The sequence below is a fragment of the Falco cherrug genome, chromosome 6, assembly GCF_023634085.1.
Source record: "Falco cherrug isolate bFalChe1 chromosome 6, bFalChe1.pri, whole genome shotgun sequence".
NCBI classification, from domain to species: domain Eukaryota; kingdom Metazoa; phylum Chordata; class Aves; order Falconiformes; family Falconidae; genus Falco; species Falco cherrug.
In genome coordinates, this window is record NC_073702.1 from 61,014,795 (window position 1) to 61,036,499 (window position 21,705).

Below are 21,705 nucleotides of genomic sequence, written 5' to 3' on the forward strand. Positions count from 1 at the left end.
GAATTTTGGATGAACAATAAATTTGATAAATTATAAAGATTGCTGAAGAAAAGTATTTATTGCATTAGATGAGCTCAACAGTGAAAGCATGAGGGAAGTAACTTAAAGTGAAGAAAACAGGCAATTGACTTATAAATGCACAGCCCTGCCTGCTGTGTGCCATTTCAAAGCAATAAAATGTATTGGTGAAAGCCGTAAATAATAAAATGAATAAGCAAGCAATTGACATTATACATCTTTGAATTATTGGACATATCACATGGTAGAATCCTCTTTCATACTCACTGTTGCTTCAAATCATGAAAATACTGTTTATGAAGAAGATTCCTAGGGGAAGAAAAATATATTAGAATTTTGAACTGAGCTAATTTATAGTGCTTTGTTGTAAAGAATCCTGCAGACTTGTAATTATCCCCCAAACAAACATTATTAAACCCTGGAAATTTAGAACCAGGATCATATTTTTGAAGTTTCAAATTTATTAAGGTATGGAAATACTTAACTATGACTTGCAAGACAGTTTTCTCTCTAGCTGCAGTGACATCTTGAGGTGGGAAACGAAACACCTGGTTTTTGTGTTAAAACATCAGAAGTCATTGAAATTCATTAATCATAATTAGACAGTTGTTGTAAAAGGAGAGGTAAAATGCCTAAGTGCTAGAGGAAGTGGAACTGCAGTTTTACATTGCATTTTGAGGTTTGCAGTTTGTTATCCCTGCTCTTTTAGCAGAGTTAACTTTTTTTGTGGCACTTTTATTTTGAATTGAGAAACTTTGAGTTGCAGAACATTTTTCCTGAGAAGCCTCCATCTGTGCTCTGTAGGCATCTCAGTTAATATTTTGATTACCTGTCAGCGTAATCCACCAAGAGGATACCCTCTATGAAACGTAAGCTTGTTGATAGCGGTTTTTTACTCGTTTGGACGGTGAGATGACTTCAGTTCTGTATCCTCTGTTTCTCTATAAACAATCCAGTTCAACATCCCGAACAACTCAAATGATAAATTAAGGACTTCCCAATCCCAAAATCAAGTCAGGGATTGAGGAAGGGGGTGTTGAAAACAGCATTTAAGCTGTGTGAAAGGCTTAAAGGAGTGAAGAACTGAATGAAAGAAAACGGGTATTTATTGGCAGGGTTCAGTTCTGCTTTATTTTGTGAGGGTAGTAAGGACTGGCAGTATAACGCGAAGGTTAAGGGACAGGCTGTTAAGCAGAGAACACAAAACATATCGTCTTAAGAAGGGGGGCAGGAGGGGGAGGATATCGGGTTGGGAAAAACTGAAGAGTTTCTCTTTTGTGCTGTCAATAACAGAGATTAGGCACACGTACAATTTGCAATCCTGTAAGCTAAGCAATTCCGAATGTCTTATTCACTACAGTTCTTTCAATGTGACAGATAGGCAAGGGCATAATTTTTAACGTGCAAATCCATAAGAAAGATGCCAGGAGTAATACAAGGTGCACTTCAGTCACAAGTCAAACTGTAAAAGGGACTGTTATTAATGCTTCTAATTGAGTGCTCAAGCATTTTTACAGTTGTTTTATAGAAGGAATAATTTCCCACAAGATGGAAGATAAAGCCAAAGGCTTTATTGCAGCAAGGACAATAAGCAGAGCCTTACATAAGAACATGAAAAAAATATAAATTGCCAGGAATCATATCAGCTGTCTGTAAGAGCTTGTATGTATGCAACAAACCATATGCCGTATCAGCTTTACATGTAGTAAATTTATTTCTTGAAATATCTGGCAAATGTTTATTTTCCTTTAGTTGCCTTTCCTTCCTCTCCTTTTTTGTCCACTACAGTCAAAAAATCAGGTTGTCTCAATTTTTTGTTGTTGTTTTTTGTTTGGTTGGTTTGGTTTGGTTTTTGGTCACTTCCAGGTTGCTCCCTTTGGGAACAGACATTTACAGCCACTTTTTTTTTTTTTTTTTTTTTTTGCAACCTTTTAGGTTGCACAGTCTCTCTTCTTTACTTTGGTGGAAAGGAAGAAATTACTATTTGAATTGCAGAAACACATTCTGGAAAAAAGTAAAATGAAATGTCCATTTACTATACCAGCTCCAGACAATTGTCCATCAATAATGGATTTTCAGCTAATCAAAGACAACGTTCTTCTAGCTTTTTTGATTATTTGCAGATTCTGTATATTGGTTTGTACTGACAATATTTATTACAGTAAAATTAAATAATAATCTCTATAGTGATAAATATGACACCACCTGATGTGCAAGCGGTGCAGGAAGGAGTTATTCATAGGTGGGGACCAAGCTGTAATAGAGCTGCAGCTCAAATAAATGTGTCTTTTTTAAGTGTGATAATTATATCAGGATAAAAGTAAATTAATTCCAAGTGTGAAATTCTGAATTAAGTCTACCAAACAGGGCTTTTCATTTGGGTGGATCCTTGTCACCACACTACCTATTCTCCTTTTATAACAACTTGGTTTAGTAACTTGATTTCCCTGGCAGAACTGTGCCCGCAGCACTGCAGAGAGCAAGTAGCATTTCCCTATGGGATTGTAACGCCTTTCCACCCTACCACTCATGTTTGGAGACCCTTATATCTTCATTTAAACTGATAGTATTTCTTCCTCATCCTAGTACTTTCTCAACTTTGCATTCAAGTTTTTATACTTAAAACAATTGCCCACATATTCCCGCCAGTGATTTAGTCCTGCTCTGAACCTCAAGTTTATTTAGAAACTGAATGTCTTTCAGAAAGTTCAATACAGCCTGATGGCACTTACAAACCTTGTGAAACTCACTGAAAAATATTTTGATGTGCTGCTTACAGAAGTACATACCATTATATTATAACCACAAAAATATTTAGAATGTGAATAGCGTTTTTGTGAATTTCCAATAGATGGATGATATATGGCACTTTGGCAGTTTGGGTATAGATTCAGAATTGATAATTGTAAGAGTACTGATTTTTGTTTATTGTTTACTTTGAAAAAATTTTATTATACAAATTCATTTTACAGACATTATACATTCCAGAAGTAGTGCTTTAACAATATTTGGAAGTAAATTCTGAAATTAAACTATAGTTAGGTTGGACTTGTGGGGAAAAGGAAGGTTTTACTGTGTCTTAGTGCTGCAAATACTGTTATTGATACAGGAGTTCAAAATTTCAGTGAATGCATTTATCAATAGTTAACGTTGGGGAGTTTCTTTTATGTGTTTAACTCATGCAGGAGAGACATTTTTTTTTAAGATCAAAAGCATCTACATTTTTAAGGCTTTCTAAGTATGCTGATTTTTTTTAAAACAACTTTCTTTTTTATGTTGAGATCCTGAAACAAGCGGAACACGCCTAACATTCATTATAATCTAACATTTCTATGGCATGCTGGAATTGTTCCAAACTTTATGCAACTTTAATACTGCAAATTCATTAGCAAGCCTTTGGAGAGTGTTGTTTCAGGGCAAGCGGTTAGTCTGTCTCTTCTCAGTCAGAGGGCAGATGAATAGTGATGAGAGAAGGGGAACTGGGTTCTGACAAAAACAGTTTCCCTAGCTCAGACTGAAAATGGCCCATGAAGCAACTTCTCGGGTTCAGTTGGGCAGCCCCACTGTGAGCTGCCTGGCGGTGGTTTTGCGAGCTCCACTGGTGTACTTACAAAAAGAGCTACAAGTCCTCTGGGAAGAGACGCTCCGCTGCCTTTCATGCTTTACAAAAGCTGTTTGGTTGAGATCACTTTGCTTAAATCATGTAACTACTACAAACTATGACTTCATAAGTATATAACTTCAAACGCAGATTAGGCTTTACCAAGTTACAGTGTTTGTTTTCCTGTCTTCAAGAATAAGAATTTGCTGAGTGCTGATGGACTTGCAAGTTCGGCACACTGGGGCTTATGGCTTCTGATAGCATATCAAAGGGTACTTGGATTTCACGTCTTGGCAGAAGTGATTAGTTACCTAGCTTGCCATTAATAAAGGTATATGCAACCAGTATAGGTCTTATCTAGCCCTCAGGGACCTGTGGTTATAAAAAGTATGACAAGGCAATTTGAGAATCTGTAATATATCAAATAACTACGTAATAGAAATAGCTTTAAATAAGATGCTTACATAATAAAAATATTTTTTAATAGGCATATGTACTAGTTCTTAATAGGACCCATTTATAAAACCAAGATAATTTGCTTTACTAAACATGAATATTCAATCTGGAAACATATTTTTATTTTGTGACGTTCTTAGCATCAGTTAGCATCAATTTGTTAGTTTCTTGACACCAGTTTGTTAGAATAATTTTTTAATTTCCCAAGTGGAAGTCATCTTTTTTTGGCCTGAACTTTAATTTTGAGCCAAGAGAACAGGAAAAAAACCCCGCAAACTCTGAAAGACTAATTGCTATCGCAGAATCCATTTTCATAGTACAAAATTCAACTCTGCTCTAGTTACTATAGTTCTGAAGGTACATGATTACTGTTATTTCCATCAGGTACAATAATACTTCATTCTGTCTTTCATTATTTTTTTACTAAAATAAATGTAATATATGTAAATTTAGTCATCCATCTATTTTTATATTTGTTTATTTTTTAAATAAATTCTGATTCAGCTGCTAAGTAACCAGTAGAGTTACCGACTATTGCCAGAATTGTTAATTTGGTGACATAGGGATTACCATGCTGAAAGGCTTAATGAAATGTCATTAAGTTAAAAGGTTTTTTTTATTTCTGAACATGGTTTTACATAGCTTATTTTTCAGAATGCCTAAGTATTCTGAAAGCTGTTTCCCGCAAAATTGTTGTGTGCTTTCACACTTTAACCCTTTCATATTAAATTCTTCTTTTTATATGTTAAAGTATGCAGGATTTGTTTAAAGCACAGGAATCTTCATTGTTTACTGCAGCTGTAAAATTTAGGTATGTCTTTCAGTAGGTATCTGGTGCTAAAACCATACAATTAAGGAGAAAACAAAGGGATTGAGTTTTCTGAGCCAGTAGTGGGTCTGGAGCTGGGCAGGAAACATCCTTACTAAGTGCTTTGCACCAATATTAGTGGAAAACCAGGTGTAGCTTTCCGTGTGACATTCTTGGCACAACAAACCTACTCAGTAAGTAAAACTTGTACAATTATTCTGCTGATGCTTCTAGTTCAGAGCAGATTTTTCATGCTTATGAAAACAACCTTTACGGATGTTTAAATGGGAAGAAGTAACTACAATCAATACCTTCTCTTTATAACATTTTTTTAAAATCCTGGCTTTTTTCTTGTTAATACTTCTCTGTACTGATATTTTATTCATGTTTTTTCTCTTGTATAATGCATATTAAGTATTGTTTCTGAATCTCAGGATTTCAATAGAATAAACCAGAGCACTGCTGGATAACTGAATGTATGATAGCATTGTTCATCTCCTCTCCATTACCACTTAAAGAGTAATAGCCTACTTTCGGTGTGGGCTTCTAATTAACATGCTCTTCTGCATCTCCTCTATTGTTTTAGTTCTGTTCCTTCCACAAGGGAAGGTTGTTGTCCTGGATTTTGTGATCAATGACCATACATTGCTAACAGCACCAACTTCTAATTCTCTCTAGGAGATTAGTGTATTTTTATCCTGCCTGGGTTTTTTTTCCAGAAATCACAGTGAGACCCTACTCCTGATTGATAACTACAGAGGAATTGAGTTTGGGATGGAAAACTCATGGGACTTTGGGAATACCATATAGAGTCAGAGCCCTAATATCATTCAATGCACTCGTTGAGTCAGGCGTTTAGAATATGAGTTATGTTTGCATATAAGTGGCATGAAGTTATATCAATAACCACATCCTTTAAGTCAGAATTAAAATGGGAAGTATGGAACCTGAAGCGATGGCTAATGACCATTAAAAGTGAAATTACCCAAAATTGCTCAAAGTAGAAAGGGAAAGAAGTAAAATAATTTTAAAATTGAATTGTATTTTTCAGGTCTTTTCAATATTTTAATAAAATGTACTGCATAAGTTGCCCAGAGTTGTAGCAAAATGAATCATTGTTACTCATGTATGCTAATCTGTGTTGGTTTGGTTGCACTTTGAGGTTATGCTAGATCATATTATCTATTTTACTTTATAAGCAAAGGTGATACGGAGAAGAGCCAACCAACATACAAGACAATTTTGTCTTTGTCCCACATGCTTTACCAAATGGTACATTTGGTTTGAAATCACATACTTTTGCAGGCTATAGAGACCCACCTAATTCGAAAATCAAGTGGGGGGCTGACATACATCGCTGAGTGGAAGGGTGGACTGCTTGAACACAAGATGGGACATCTCACTTGTTTTGCTGGAGGCATGTTTGCTCTAGGAGCGGACGGAGCACCTAATGACAAGACAGGCCATCACATTGAGCTTGGTGCTGAAATTGCTAGGACTTGCCATGAATCCTATGATCGTACAAGTAAGTACTGTATCGCAGAGTTTAGTTTCACAGTTTGACTTTGTGGAGGCACCCACTGGTATTTTTGCACAATGCTGAATGAAAGTTGTATGATGATGAGAACTTTTTATCCTTTCTGAGCAAATCCTGCTTTGCTCTTAGAGTAACTTTAAGAACGGCTGCTCTGTTTTATAAATAATTTCTGTGCACCTGAATCATATCTACTCACTCTAGTAATTAACATGATAGCTTTTGTTTCACTTTGCCAATTTCTGTATAGCCGAATACAAATCAGAGAGGGACCCTGTTCACTTATGCATCAATATAGCTATTAATCATGTGTTATGCACAAAAAATTATTTTATGCTCAGTTCTGGTGGTATAACGCTGCACACAATAGAATTGCACAAAGAAGGTGGATTTCTGTGCAGAAAATTTCTCTGGATTCTTTCATCTTCTTATAGAAATAAACCTGGCAGCATTTCAGGTCCAGAGTGTATTTTCCAGTTTGACATAGAAAAGTAAATATCCTTGTCTTTTAAGCAAAATTTCACATGTTGCTGTTCATATGAAGTCTTCCAGAATGCAAATGTTAGCATCACTATTCAAACTGGAACTGCTGTTTAGGGCACTGATGAAGAACAGCTTTCTCCTACTCTGAAGTATTTACAAAATATTAAAAACAGAAGGAGCTGCAGTATCGTCCAGAAATTATATACCTTTTGGGTAACCTGGCTTTGTGCCACAGGAAAGGATCATTGATTTGGTAGATGACATAGTTGAAAGCCTTTCTTAATGCCTTCATTTTAGCATGTGATTTTATATTTGCTAGGCATGAAACTGGGACCGGAAGCCTTCAGATTTGATGGTGGTGTTGAGGCCATTGCTACAAGACAAAATGAAAAATACTACATCCTACGACCAGAAGTCATAGAGACCTACATGTACATGTGGCGGCTCACTCATGACCCAAAGTACAGGCAGTGGGGATGGGAAGCTGTAGAGGTAATGTTCTATTGGACTTTTTTCTTACTAAATCCTAACGTCTTGTTAAATGAGCTACTGAATGATATCTGGATGTAGTTTAGCAGTTGGAGAGTAAATATTTATTTTAAGTTAGTAATATCAACTCAAATTTCCAGAGATTCATTTACTAAATTGATGAACTGAGATTGTTTTTACAAAACCAAATAGTGCTGGTATTGTGTTATTAGAAAAATACCTTGGGATTTCTCCTTCTTAAATACTTCTGAGATCAGGGTCATATTTGGATGTACTGCTCAAGATGTTAAGGATCACTGCATGTGAATGGAAAGTGCGGATGTGTGTCAAATTTGAGACTTGGACATGGAAATAAGCTTTATGATATGTATTTTCAACAGTAATGTACAAAGGTGATTTTAATTAAGGTGATGAAGGCCAAAATGAAGTACTAGATAGCACCGAATGTTTAAAAAATGGGTCACTTTCAAAAAGCATAGGTCATCTAGGCTGAACTCCATTAATGATAACAACCTCTTCTAGGCTTAAATTTCTGTGTCCCACTAGCCATTGAGTTTCAACCATCACGCTGAACCTAGCTATTCAGTTTTGTCTAGCACAAGCCTTCCAAGAGAGCAGCTAGTCTATACTGCAAAAATTGGCTTGCCAAATCCATTGTTTCCCTTATTTCAGTGGTCAATCACTCTTACTGTTAGAGAGGAGAGCCTTTGCATTTACCATGTTTTATTCTCTGGGTATGGGTATTGCGCTCCTAGAGTTCACTTATTTTATCCTCACACTAACGTTCCCCTTGCTAAATTACCTGCCTTTAACTCTTACTTTGGAATTTTTAAGATTGAGATATCACAGGAGATACAAGAAGCTGAAGAACATTATTTTCGCAGCTCTGTATATTTAAGAAAAATGAAAAAAGAAAAAAAGAAAACAAAACCCTGTGCAGTATTTTTTTCATTCAGTGACCTCTCCTTTGCAGAGTTATTGCTGCCCAGGATTTCAAAAATGTCCTGTCTGTCAGTTTGCCCAATGCCCCTTGCTCCTAGGAGTACGTGACTATAACTTTCTTGGACGGGCCTACACAAGTAGTTGTAGAAGGTTGCTTTATACTAAGGGAAGAACATTTAGACTCATGTCGTCCAATTTCTCACCACCAAAGGACCCTACTACAGAGCTGTTAATGGGGTATGACTCCACATACCTGGCTGTGACACGACATCCGCCAGTCACCTGGCTCGCTCAACAGCAACCAGGATCTGTAATTGTATTCAGTATTCACTGTGTGATATAGTGAATGTGTGGCAAATGTTGTTGAGTGTTGTGAAAAAAAGAGCGATTCAGTTTTGGTAATTAGATATTCTTGAAGAATGAAATCTGTGGTAAAATCTGCTTTCCGTAAAAGAATAGCTGCTAGCATTAACTATACTTCTACTCTCTAATTTCTCCTTGTTTGAATATTCACAGCAATTCCGTATCTGCAGTCAACACTGTATTCAGCTAGGTAGACAGTGGTTATTTAGGACATTTTACTTGCCTCCCTCGGGTGTTGGCTCTATCAGCCCTGAAACAATATGCTCCTCAGTTAATGATTCCAAAGCAATTTTTTTAAAAAAATTATTTGGATATTTTAGATAAATAATGTAATTTAGAGCGCTGTTTCCTTACTTTCTTCTTTGCTAGCGCTACCCATAGGCATGCATTTTACTACTGGAATCTTCCCAGGCAGATTATAACTGGAATATTTACAATGGCTGTTTAGGGAAGTCATCCCACCAGGCTTCAGCAATGCCAAGTGCTCCTTCTTCAGGAGATGTTTTTCCTGACTCATTGTTGCTGCCCACACTGATAGCATTGTTATAAACAATTGAAATGTTTTCCTTGTTATTATTGTGTACCCTGTTGGTTCAGTTTGTTTGTGTTTACTTCACGTTTGTACACTCGTTTACCTTCTTAGCATTCCCCATGTGTTCCTTGTTTAACATTTTTGTAGTTATTCTTTTCTGGCTCTAAGGCAGTGGATTACAGCCCACGTGTGGGAGATGCAGCTGGTCACATTGTGTACAGGCCCATCTTCTACTGTCCTAATACACAGTTGCGTGTTTCACATAAACAAACAGCTTCACAGAATGTATAGTCAGCTGTAGGTTCCAAATCTTTTTTTTTTCTTTTTTCTCTTCTTTCTTGATATTTATACCCATACAGCTCCACCTGATAATGTATTATTTTTTGTTCTAGCATGTGTCATGATACTGCAACTATTTCATAAATTCTGCTCCCTCTTGCTCCCTGTTCTTGCACCAGAAAGCACGTCAATCCACCCTTTTTGTTCTTGGGGAAGTCCCTGACTACTGACTATAGCTGGTTTAATTATCAACATCTGTTGCACAGAGAGGAAGCTGAGATTGAAACAAGAAAAAAGGGGGAACATTCAGACCATTTGTTGTTGCCCAGAAAAGCTGGGCAGGTCTTCAGGTGTTTCATGTTCATTTTCAATTCATGACACTGGCAATAAGAACTCATCAGGTTTGTTCCCCTGTGCCCTTGTAGTAGAAAAGGAGGCTGTTCTGTAAGTCGTGACTTCTAAACTTTCCAACAAGTCTATTAATTCTTTCTCTAAAAACATGCTCTAGCCTCTCTATTTTTTTCTTTAGAAACTTGCTTTGCTGCTTTAATTTTGAGTCCAAGATCATTCTGTATGTACTTCAGCAGCTGGAGAAAATGCGGTTACGACCAACAGCAATATCCACTATTTCTGAGTCAGAAAGGTTTTATCAGCTTAGCTCATGAAAGTCTCCCTTTCTGCATTATAAATGTGGCACATATTTTGAATTCATAGCACTTCCTTTGTTTTTTTGCCTTTATGATACTTTGAGACTGTCAGCCAGTTTTCCCTCTGCTTGATGTTTTCCATTACTGTAGCATAACTGATCATAGCTACCTTCATTTTCTGACAACTACTAATTTTAAAAGTGTTTGTTTCTTCCCACTCACCAGTACCCCGAACGTCACTGTACTCTGAAACTGCAGGTATGGGCGCAAAAAGCCATGACTGCCAGTTAAATGAGGGTGACAACCAAGAGCTTTTTTATTGTGCTAAGGCTGCACATGAATGTCCTGTTCCTTCAGTTAAGTGGCAAGTAGCTTTGAGGGGTAAGATATTTCACATTTTCATCAAGTGGATAGCACCAGGTGGCTAACAGGGTGCAAGTTAACCTCTTAGTTTACATCATAGCAGTGTGTTCAAGTACCTATATGGTGTATCTCTACAGCAAACTCATAAAGAAGGCTCTAACTACATGTTAGAGCGTGTAAACCACAAATTCAATTTGCTTTTATTTTACCTCACCCTGTTTAGAACACAGATATTTCCTTGAATAATAGCCTTATCCTTCTAGTTCAAGTTCCCTTTCTGCTGTGCCCTGGAAAACATAATCTTATGTTTGACGTTGAAAATCCAGACACAGATTCAGCATTCTGAATTCGTTGCAGGTTGAAGTAGACAAGAGGGAAGGAGTACCAGCCAGGGGAAATTACTTGTTTAAACTTAAGTATATTTGTCACTTAGTAAAAGTGTCCAGGAAAATTAAAGAACATAAAGACACACAAGAAAAGAAAAATAGGCCTGTTTATATTTTAAAGGATCTCTCCTGGAGAAAAATCCCTTTTAAATATACAATAGGCAGCTTACTCTCTAGTGAAAACTATGGAGAGACTGACGTGCAAGCTAAATATATGCAGATAGCTATAGGGACTCCAGCAAAACCAAGGACATGTAGGATATCTGCTCACACACACATCTTGAGCAGCCTTTAGAGCAGCTGGAGGTGATGGATACCTCAGTAATTATTACTGACTTTTAGTCCCATCTTTCGTCAGAAAATGCTTATTCTTATCTTGCAGCTTTTTGCTATATGTGGTTTGAAATGCAGCATCTTTCCCTAAATAAAATGTACACATCCTGTAATCACTTCAGTGATGTTTTTAATAACTTCAGAAATGGAAAAACTAGTTGTCTTCCATCTCTCCATCGGGAGTTTGATAAAACTCCAGGTATTTCAGCTTGAAAGTTGTTGCTCCAATACCTGCCTCCACAGCAGGCACCATGTTTCAGAGTAGTGTGGTCCTGAGTAAATGTGGTAATCCACCCTGCTTACTGTCGTTTTCATTGTTAGAATTTATTTAAGGCTAAAGACCATTTTCTGATTTTTTTTTAATATAATGCATTGTTTTAAATGTAATCATCTTTGATTCTCTTCATTCCTTTATTATACTGCATGATAGCAAAGAGTTATTATAAAAGAGTAAGAAAAATTAAGAGTCTAATAATACTTTTGACCTTGTTAAATAGGTAAATTATAAAGAAAAAAGATGAATGAATATTTTTAAACAGCAGTGACAAAAGAAATAATATTCAAATAAGGTATTGGATAGCAGTGTATTTAAAGAAGTTATGGCTTGTACATAGGCATATAGGTACTACCTTTCTAATGCAAACACCTGTCTAAAATAAAGCAAAGAAGCAAGGTTTATTAAATAATATAACTGTATATACCTTCTACACTTCCAGCACCAGGTACATGTTCTTTGCTTTCTGTCCAGTCTTCATCTGATCTTTTTTCTCCTTCAAAATCAGCTGATCATATAGAACATTTCTGTGGGCAGAAAAGGAATTATATTTTTAGGTGGTCCATGTGCTCCTTTTCATTGTAAAATAGGAATCAATCATCTGTTTTACACCTCTTAACTGAATACACAGTTTGGAAACTAGTTAGAGAAAAACACATTCTTATTCCTACATCTAAAACGTGTTGCATTAATTTCAGCTACGTATTAGCTTTCCATCTACTCCTGTGGAATATATAGCTTTTTCAGAAAGGTATCAAAGCAAAATAGTACCTACTGCAGAAAAGAAAACTCAGTCACAGCCCAATAGCAGAGCTTTCCCATTGAAAAACGAAAAATTGCAAAGAGAAACTAAACCACTTACATAGAAAATGGAGAGTTGCCTTACTTTTTTTGAAGCAGCTGTCAGGAGGTACGGAAAAGACTGGTCTTTATCACGGTACTCAGTTCTATCACAACAATTTTTAAGCACTAAAATATGACCAAGAAAGGTATATGTGACATGATCTCTGAAGTCTGATAGTCAAGCCTGTGAGAAAGAGGCTATTATTATTCCTATTAAAAAGAGGAAAAAGAAAATAATTGAAAATCCATATGTCTTTACATCCATATATCCCTATATCTTTCCTTCTGAAAACTGGTTTGTGTTCACTTCTTTTATTAACTTATTATTTGGTTCTCTTCTAAATGTAAAATTAGACATGTGTGCCTATGTCTTTGTAAAAAGAGTTTTCTACCTAGAGCTTTATCTGGTTTTCAACTCTTCAACAAAGTGACAATTTGAGGGCAGGGCCTAGTTTTATTGTCAAAGAAGATAAAAATGGCAGCTGATTAATTTTGTTAATCCCACTGTTGGTTTCCCCCCCCCCCCCCCTCTTCAGGCACTGGAAAAACACTGCAGAGTAGATGGCGGCTATTCTGGCATTAGAGATGTTTACAACAATCATGAAAGCCATGATGATGTGCAGCAAAGTTTCTTTCTTTCAGAGACACTCAAGTAAGTTAAGAGAGTTGACTTTGATTAATATGAAGTAGTTCTATGTATCATCTTTACAGACAAGTATTTATCATTGGTACCCTTGACATTCACAGAACAAAATCTGACTGAAATAGTAGAGCTTTTCTTAGGTGACGGGAAGCCAAATTGCCTTTATTTTTTTTCTTTCTGTATCAATAAACTAAATCCTGTGACTTCTGGAAATTTTCTTTACTTCTGATAAAGGTACTTTATAGTCTCAGTTGAGAAATTACATCTCTTTGTTTTGATAGGATCTAATTATATATGCCAACAGTAGTGAAACAAAATGACTAAACAGAGGACTTATCAGGCTTGTATTACTTTTCATTTTTAAAACTACAGAAAAAGAAAACAGAAGTCATCTTGCATGGTAAGCTCGCAGGGCCTCTCCTAAGTTTTTAATGAAATAAATAATGAAATAAAGGAAGCATTGTCTTGGTCTTTCCACTTTTTTTTTTTTTTTTTTTTTGGTGCTGTGCAAGAAGAAGTTGCAAAGACCAGAAGGAAGCAATCACATCATTTCAACAGAAATTATAATACTCAAGTAAAATAAATATTGTAAATACAGTTATATACATGGTGGGGGGTTTTTGGGTGGGTTTTTTGAGATGGTGCACTCCTCCTACTGTGTCTTTTAAATTGGCCTATCAGAATTAGACCAAGAAAAGCCTTCGGGAAAGTATGGTCATTAAGAAAAAATAAAATGTCACTTGGTAAGCAGACTTCCATCCCTAAGAAGACTTCAATAATCATGCTACAGTAGCTACTACCTCGTATCGTGACATAAGTAAAATATTGGATTTGTTTATTGGTTACTGATGGGTTTAATAGACACCATCTTAGTAAATGGGTGCCCAAGCTACTGGTCTAGTACTGGTTTTCTTCTTTAAAAATCCTAAGCCAGAGGTTGTTCTTAAAATATTGTAGTCCAATCTTGTCTTGCTTCTCATTCCTACACTTTGATATACGTGGACATTCAGGAGGAAGAAACTTACTGTGGTTGTGTATTATCAAAACAATGTGTAATAAAATTACTGAGGATGAAATGGAAGTGAACTGATATTTAACTTTGATAGCCTAAATGTCTTTGTATTCTGTCAGGATAGAGGCACTCTTTTGTTGGTCTCCAGTTGCTATTGCCCTTAAGTCCAATCTGAGTTGAGTAGCCCCAAAGTTTTGTGCTAATCATTGTGGTGCTGGGACTTACTGCTGTTTTGTCATTGGTCAGCTTTTCCTGTTGGTATATTCATCTAGGGATCAGGTGTTTATGCTTTCCTGATAACTGTTGTAGTTTCACTTGCCTGATGTCATCACATTTCCTACTTTTTTTCTTGCCAGGTACTTGTATTTGCTGTTTTCTGAAGATGATCTTCTTCCATTTGAACACTGGGTCTTCAACACAGAGGCTCATCCTCTCCCTGTTCTTCACAAAGACTATGGGAATACAGAAGAAAACCAGAAATAGATGAAGATTAAGTTACACTTTGTTTATTTCTTATGTTTCTTTCCAGGACTTGGGCACATGATTTGGTTTTAAATTCCTGAGTTTTTAAATCAAGTGTTTTGCAGTCTGTTTTCTTTAACAGTAAATTATTATGAATGGACCCAAACTAATTATGATAAAACCTCAGTCCTCTAATCCAGCTGAGCCACTTCTTTGAAGAGAAATAGGACATCTCTCCAGATTTTGTTAGGCTGCAGTATCGTCCTGGCCAAAAAGAGCAGAGGGTCTGCATGTTACTTGTTCCCTGTTATGCTTGTAAGTTGACTGCAAAATTCTTTTCTCCTCTGTGAGGAGATGTCTGCTTTAAGCTGTAATATTTTGCCATGTTGCAAAAAGCCATATTGAATTAAGTATAAAAAGCTTTTTCTTTTTTTTTTTTTTCTGTGTTAATTTGTTTTGTGTGTCATCCAAAACAAATCTTGTGACTGTGACAGCCTCTTCTTATGCGGGTCTATCATTACTTGGTAAAGTATCTGATGTATTTCATTGTCAATGAAGTCTACATTAGGAATATTTTAATCTCATGCAGATACGGCTCGGAAACTGTAGTATACGTTGAAGTTAGACTTAACTAGTTTCTATGAATTTAGCACATTAGTTAGCAGACCTTAGTTTTTCAGGTTTTGATTAGAATATTGTAATAGAATAAATTGTTTCCTCCCTTTTCTAAGTGATGTTATTCTCATGCCTTTAGTCAGGCTACTATGGAGTAAAAAAAGATAGTAATTTCTTATTAAGAAAGGGAGTCTTACCTTCTTTATGTATTTTGTCCAGTAGCTTTCATTTGATCGGATGGTGAAAAGGCAAAAAAAAATACTCAATGACATTTTCCTGGAAGCTGAGAATTATACCAGAGACAATTTGTTTGGTTTTCTGGGACTTTAGCAAACATTCAGCTGAGTTCAGACTTGATAGTATATTGTCACAAAGCAATTTAATGTATCTACATGAATAAAGCTAAATGTTCAGATGCGTTGAGGAAGGTAAAAGAAGATAATCAGAGGGGAAATTATCCAGGATAGAACTAAAACTTTCTGAAAGCACCAAGTCTGTCATGTTTAAGTGAGAGAAACACAGTATGCTTAAAAATATTCCCTAGATTAGAGGCCTGGTTTACTAAGAAAGATAACAGCTTTGCCAAAAATGTTTTACTTTGTGGCATAACCAAAGGGAAAAAAAAATAAAGATGAGGCACTATTCATTCCTGTTTCTATTTAAGTGTGGTTTGGAGTGGTTTACACAATTATTAAGTCTACCTATGTTTTCATTTAGTGACAGGATGACTTTCACACATTTTGAGTAGGGTATAACACCTGGCTTCCCATTCAGAGAAAGTACATTATTTACCGATTGGACTGCAGCAAAACAAATATGGTTCTGTACAGTAATCTTCTTGAAAGGTATTTAGTAAGATAGCTCACGTGCCCAGCACAGCTGAGGAAGCACATTTGTTTAGGCATTACAGAGTATGTTTTTTCTAGACTGATAGAGGTCTACAATGTAGGTTTTCTTATGTAGAAGCCAAGAACAAAGACGTTTTTGTGTATAGCAGCTGAAAGCTGACCTCTAAACTTTACCCCTTCACTCTCTGGAATCTGCAAAGACAGCACTGCCTCTCTGCTTCCCCTGCACAGAGAAGATGGCATGTGCCACACGAGCTGCCAAAGACACGTATGTAGGCGGCAAGGCAAGAGGATCTTCAGTGATGCTGATCCTTCCCTCGCAGGCCTGGCAGAGCTGAGCATTCATACATGGAAGATAGTAGGGGTACCCTGCTGAGCCTAGGCCACCCAGCACTGGGAGAAGGGATTCAAATGTAAATTTTACCTGCAGGTAAAGCCTGCTTATGTGGAACCAGCACTGGCTCAAGGCTTTTTGCTTTGCTGCTTTTTTATTGCTATTTTCTTTTTTAAAGTATGGATTCCCTCATGTCACAATAACAGTTTGCTGAAACTGAATGAACAAGGCTGAAGTTTTGGCTCTCCTCTCTTGAGAAGCAGAACTTTTGCTGATTTTGATACTTCAAATTTGTATCATTGGAGGACTAAAATATTTCACTGTATTTCTTCAGAAAGAGCATTTAAGGAAGCCTTCCCCCCTCCCATGTACCACAGAGAAAGTACAGCTGTGGAATAAAAACAGAAATTCTGTTCCCTTTTTAACCAAAAAGTAATAATAATTACTTCTGTTTCGGTTATTTTTATTGGGTCATCTGCTGCTATTTACCCCATGGTTGTGCATGTGCTACTATAGGCCTCATATCACTTAAATAGCTACAATAGCTCAGACAAAAAAAGTCTTTGAGAAATGTGTTTTGTAAGCCTCTTTTTACATGGTTTTCTTAACCACAGTATGCTTCCCCCAGATGTGTCTAGTGATCTTGCCTTTACCTAACAAGCTGCAGAGAACCAGGAGAACAAGGTAGCTCTTCTCTGTGTTGCAAAAAGCAGGCTACTCTTGTGTGCATTGGGTCCTATGTACTTAAATATAAGCATCATGACTGTTTCCTTGTAATACAGACATTTAGTATGAATATTTTTTTAGTTTGAGAGTTACAATGATATGAAAGAGCACAAATTTGACATGACTGGTATGGGTATTCAGGTTGTATGTACAAACTGCACTATACTGTACCTTTTGTAAACTAATGTAAGTAGACGAGAAGATTGTACAACGTGTAGATTTGCCAACTGTAAGAAAAAACCTTTTCATAAACTGAGAATATATTGATTTTTCTTTTTCTTTTTTTTTTATAACCCCAAAACACCAAAGTTAGAGCAATCATTTTGAAACAGTCCGTACTTAACACTGCCTGTTAGATTGCCGAGAAACCATGCATTTTATTTCCCATTCACTTAACTAGCTGCATGGAAGTGGCTAGTGATGCTGTTCCCAGTCATTCATAAGAGCAAAAGAACTTGCTTTTTTGTTTGGGGGCGGGCAGAACAGGGGACGGGACACACAGACAGGACATGACAACACGGGATGACATTACCTTTGTATAAACACACTGCCTATACTTTTTCCATTTTGTTGTAGCATAATAATGCATTTAAATCTGCATATGTTAAGTTCTAAGAGGCAGATCACTAAGTGGCACCCACATTGCTTCATGGGGAAAAAGTTTTGGTTGTTTGTGAGATAAGTATTGCATATGTGTTGGTTGTACACAGATTTTTGCAATGCCCAATGGCTCACTGTTTCTATGGTGACTTCATCATACATATTATCCATTTCTGTCATGCATTTAAATTGTTTTTGATTGGTACATAGTCCGTTTAGTCTTTTCATCTTTATATAAACTGAAATTATGGAATACATAATAGATCAAGATGCTTAATTTTGAAGAACTTATATTTGTAAAAATTTCTCTATTGTGAATAAAGTCTTTTAATATATCTGTTCAACTTGTTATAATTTTTCCTAAGTGTGTTGCAGAAGTAACTACAGGAGTCTGCTGCATAGTCTGGTTTGGCTGCTATACTCATGATTTTTTCTCAGCAGATTGGTTTGGTACAGATTAGTACTCTGTGTACTTGTTAAGATACTGTTGTTAATTAATGTCAGCGTACAGAATTGCTAGCACAGAAATGAATTTCTGGGAGTTCTTGTCAATAAAATTCAGCATACCAAATGTATTTTGGTAGAAAGTGAACCTACTAATGAAAAGCAAGAAGCTGGGAAGTCAGAGGTGGCAGGCAGTAAGCGCAGTGAAGGTCAGTTGCTCCAATTCACATTTTGCACAATACAAGCGGGCTTCAGCTAGATGCCATTTAGAAGCAGACACTGGAGCAGAGATGACAAGGCTGTCACAGTGCCCAGCATTACATGATTATGTAATGAAATGCTATCGTTAGTCCATGCTGCAGAGGGGAGAGGAACAGTTGTCATAGGAACTGTAACTACATTTTGTCTTGGAAGGATGTTAAGATCTCCAGTCTAGATACTGAAATAACAGCTACACCTCACACCTAACCTTGTTTTCTCTGTTTAGTAGGAAGCCTTATCCAAAGATGATAGTGTAATAAACTACTGTGATTTTACAGAACAGTCTCAGTAGAATAAATTTCTGTCAGAGAACTTACTCATTAGACCTGCTCTAAGTAATTTTTGAGGGTAGCTCTTAAATCTGGTGTCTCGTTTTTCCAGCATGGTTGTCGGTGTGCAGCTACACAGTGCAATCCTTGGAGCAGCCACAGGCAGTCCCCTCCGGTAGCTGGCTCCAGGATCACACAAACTGCTTCTCAACAAGCTGAACACGAACTAATGCAAACCTTACTACAGATCATTATTCACAAGAGATGTAAATACAAGCCTGGGTTAGAATTTCAACCAATTCAGTCTCTTAATTGGGTGCTTGGTGTGGTTTGTTTTCTTCAGGGGAAAAAGGAACTAGGACCGAGTTGACAGTTAGTCAAGACAAACAGGATTTGCCCTGCCATCTGCACTGCCCTACAGTCTTGCTCTATCAAGAGGAACTCAGCACTTGTATGACAACGTCTGCTATAGAAACAGCCCTTCATCTAATCCACCCTAATCCTGGGATTAGTCTATTCTGGTTGATCTCAAAAGTAGGGTGAAAGATTATTCATCAAAAAAGCAGTCTGCCAAATGCAGGAAATGGTCACCGAGAATCAAGAGTTCTTGTCCAAGTACTACAAGAATAGATATAACACAGGGGCTTGCTCTGTCCTGGTTTTGTGCATTCATACATGTACAAAGTGGTGGATGGAGCAAGTCACGGAGCTGCAGAATCCAGTTAAAGCCCAGCAGGCTGTTAGCATTCAAAAGTACCTCAAAAACCAGCAGTTTGATCCTCATTTCTCAAGTATCTGCTCCTTTATCTGCACCAGCTCTCACACACCCTGTACGCAAAATCACCATAATTAACCTCCCCTTTGGAAGCCCCTCTGCCAAACTTTCATGTGCTCTCCAAACTGCCTGTGCATGCTTTGTGGCTGATTTGTGGAAGATTGTTTGCCTTTCACCATTCCCACACTGACATTTTACAGGACATTAAAGACCCTTCTGGTTAATATTTTCTCTTCAATTGTGCATTACTTTCACACTGTCAATCAGAGTAGCAGAGCTACTATTAGTCTTAAGCATATCAAGTTTAAAAAACATACCCTAATAAAATTGTCAGTGTGACTTATTATACTGTCATGTTCTGACCATTGATTCATCTGCCAAGGAGCATCACTCTGACAAGGGGACTTGCTGGTACTCCAGAACTTCAGGGAGGTGCTATGGTTGGCAATGCACATGAGCCTAAAGTTATTTGTCTGGGCCATGTGTGATAGTTAAAGGATCATGATGCTGCAAACAGTGATCCTACAGTAGTGGCAGGTTATGTCATTTTAAAAAGTTCTATCAGCACATACCCAAAGGAGCGCACAGGCAATGGCATACTGAGACACCATGTAATACCCTGGCCCAACTACCCCCAGATCCATGGAGTCAGCCCATCAAAGGCCCATCTCCACACTCCCAGAGGAGCAAAGGAGCACACAGGCAGGTGGGAACCCATGTAAGGGACTCCTGTGGAAAGGACACCCTGTCCAGCCCGCCTCCCAGGGCTGTCCCAGGAGAGCCTCAACCCTGGTGCCCAGGTGTTCAGCTATCAGAATGAGTCAACAAGAGCAAATCAGAGCACCCTTGAGTGGGGGTCAGTGTCAAGGGGTATGCAGGGGGAGAGCATTTTGGCATTATGCAAGACTTATGGGATATTTAGAGGAAGTATCAAATGTGGGCTGTGTTGCTGGTTGACCTCAGCTGGTTTGAACTGCTAATCTCTACCTGCTAAATACTTGCTATTTAATAACCAACACATTCCCTCCCAAACAACTTTCTATTTTGATGCTTGTTCCTTGAGGAACCTCAGCTCTGTGAAACATTCTGTGCTTCAGTCCTATTTTTCTCAGTCCAGTGCTTTATGTTTGCTGCTGGGGGCACCTCTGCTTCCCTTGGCTCCAAGTACCTCAAGTACCCCGGGCCCTTCTCTAAGGTGGAGACCATTCTCACCAAGGTGTGTTCTCAGAGCTCACTCCTCTGCTGCTACTCACAGGTCACTGCTGCTTGCTCCTAGCATGTTAAATCCCTCAACTTCCCAAAACTCAGAATAAAAGTAGGCTTATAACCTTGTTGCTTTCACATTTGCTATGTCCAATTGCATATTCAACCCCATGGGAAAAGTTGTTGCTATGTACTGTGAAGAGCTATGTCCATAAGCCTCATACCATTCCCTCAGTTTGCAATTTAAAATATTACAATCCTCTGCTTCAAAAGTACAGTGCAAAGAATTATATCTCAAGGGGACAAAGTAAGGGATGAGCAAAACTATACCAAATGCTGTATTTACAAGAGGTTTTATTGTAGTTTGATTATCTTTTAGCTGCAGCTAAATGGTCAACCACAGTTGCTTTCTATTCCGTTCACTTCTGGGTTTGATGTAATTCCCAGCTCCTCTTGTACATGTTTCAAATTATTTTCCTCAGACATTTGCATTTAGTTTTCCATTGCTAACAACTAGCCATAAGTGCTCCATCTTTAAACAGAAAACCAAAACCCAATAGAAAAACAACAAAAAAACCCCAGAAAAAAATAATTTTACTTTAAATATTGAGCTACAACTGCATCGTACACAAGTAAGCAGAAACAGAACTTACTCTAAAAAGATATTTTTCATGTGCAGTTCCAATCATTACAGTTTACACAACACCTCCTAATCTACAACTGCACAAGAGTTTCAAGATTTGTCTCTGCCATCCTCAAAGACACCACCCAGAGCTAACAAGGGCAGCAGCAGCAAATTAATACTACAACACTCCATAGTCATTCTGGCCAGGAGCTGACAGATAGATCACAGGACAAACCCAGGGAAAGCAAAACAATGGCTCAAAATACCACCAAGAGTTCAACATCCAGACGTATTTACTATGCTGTTAGGAAGGACAGAGGGAGAAGAGACTCAAACCATCAGTTCAAGCATCACAGAGCTCCTTCTTTGTGGTTGAGGAACCAGAGGACTGGTCATCTGATATTTTCTCTGAGTACATAGGAGTTTGCCACCAGTCTCCTTTGCTGCCTGTCCATGCGTAACTGCTGCCCCTCAGTGCGGGTGATCCTCAGTGCAAGTGACACACAGTCCTGCTGCCCGCCCTTGTGCCACTACACA

General features: G+C 37.5%; 1 protein-coding gene across 3 annotated transcripts in view; it reads left to right on the forward strand.

Annotated features, from left to right (window-relative positions):
• The window catches only part of MAN1A1 (mannosidase alpha class 1A member 1), a 151,815-nt gene extending 133,889 nt beyond the window's left edge, over nucleotides 1–17,926 (forward strand). For 2 of the 3 annotated variants that reach the window (XM_055714849.1, XM_005445688.4), the window contains exons 9-12: nucleotides 6,189–6,408; nucleotides 7,220–7,392; nucleotides 12,888–13,003; nucleotides 14,363–17,926. In XM_055714849.1, the coding sequence (XP_055570824.1) occupies nucleotides 6,189–6,408; nucleotides 7,220–7,392; nucleotides 12,888–13,003; nucleotides 14,363–14,489 (636 nt within the window). In that variant the 3' untranslated portion in view covers nucleotides 14,490–17,926. The remainder of the gene's footprint in view (nucleotides 1–6,188; nucleotides 6,409–7,219; nucleotides 7,393–12,887; nucleotides 13,004–14,362) is intronic. The other variant, XM_055714850.1, reaches the window with a different exon arrangement.
• Nucleotides 17,927–21,705: the final 3,779 nt, after the last annotated feature.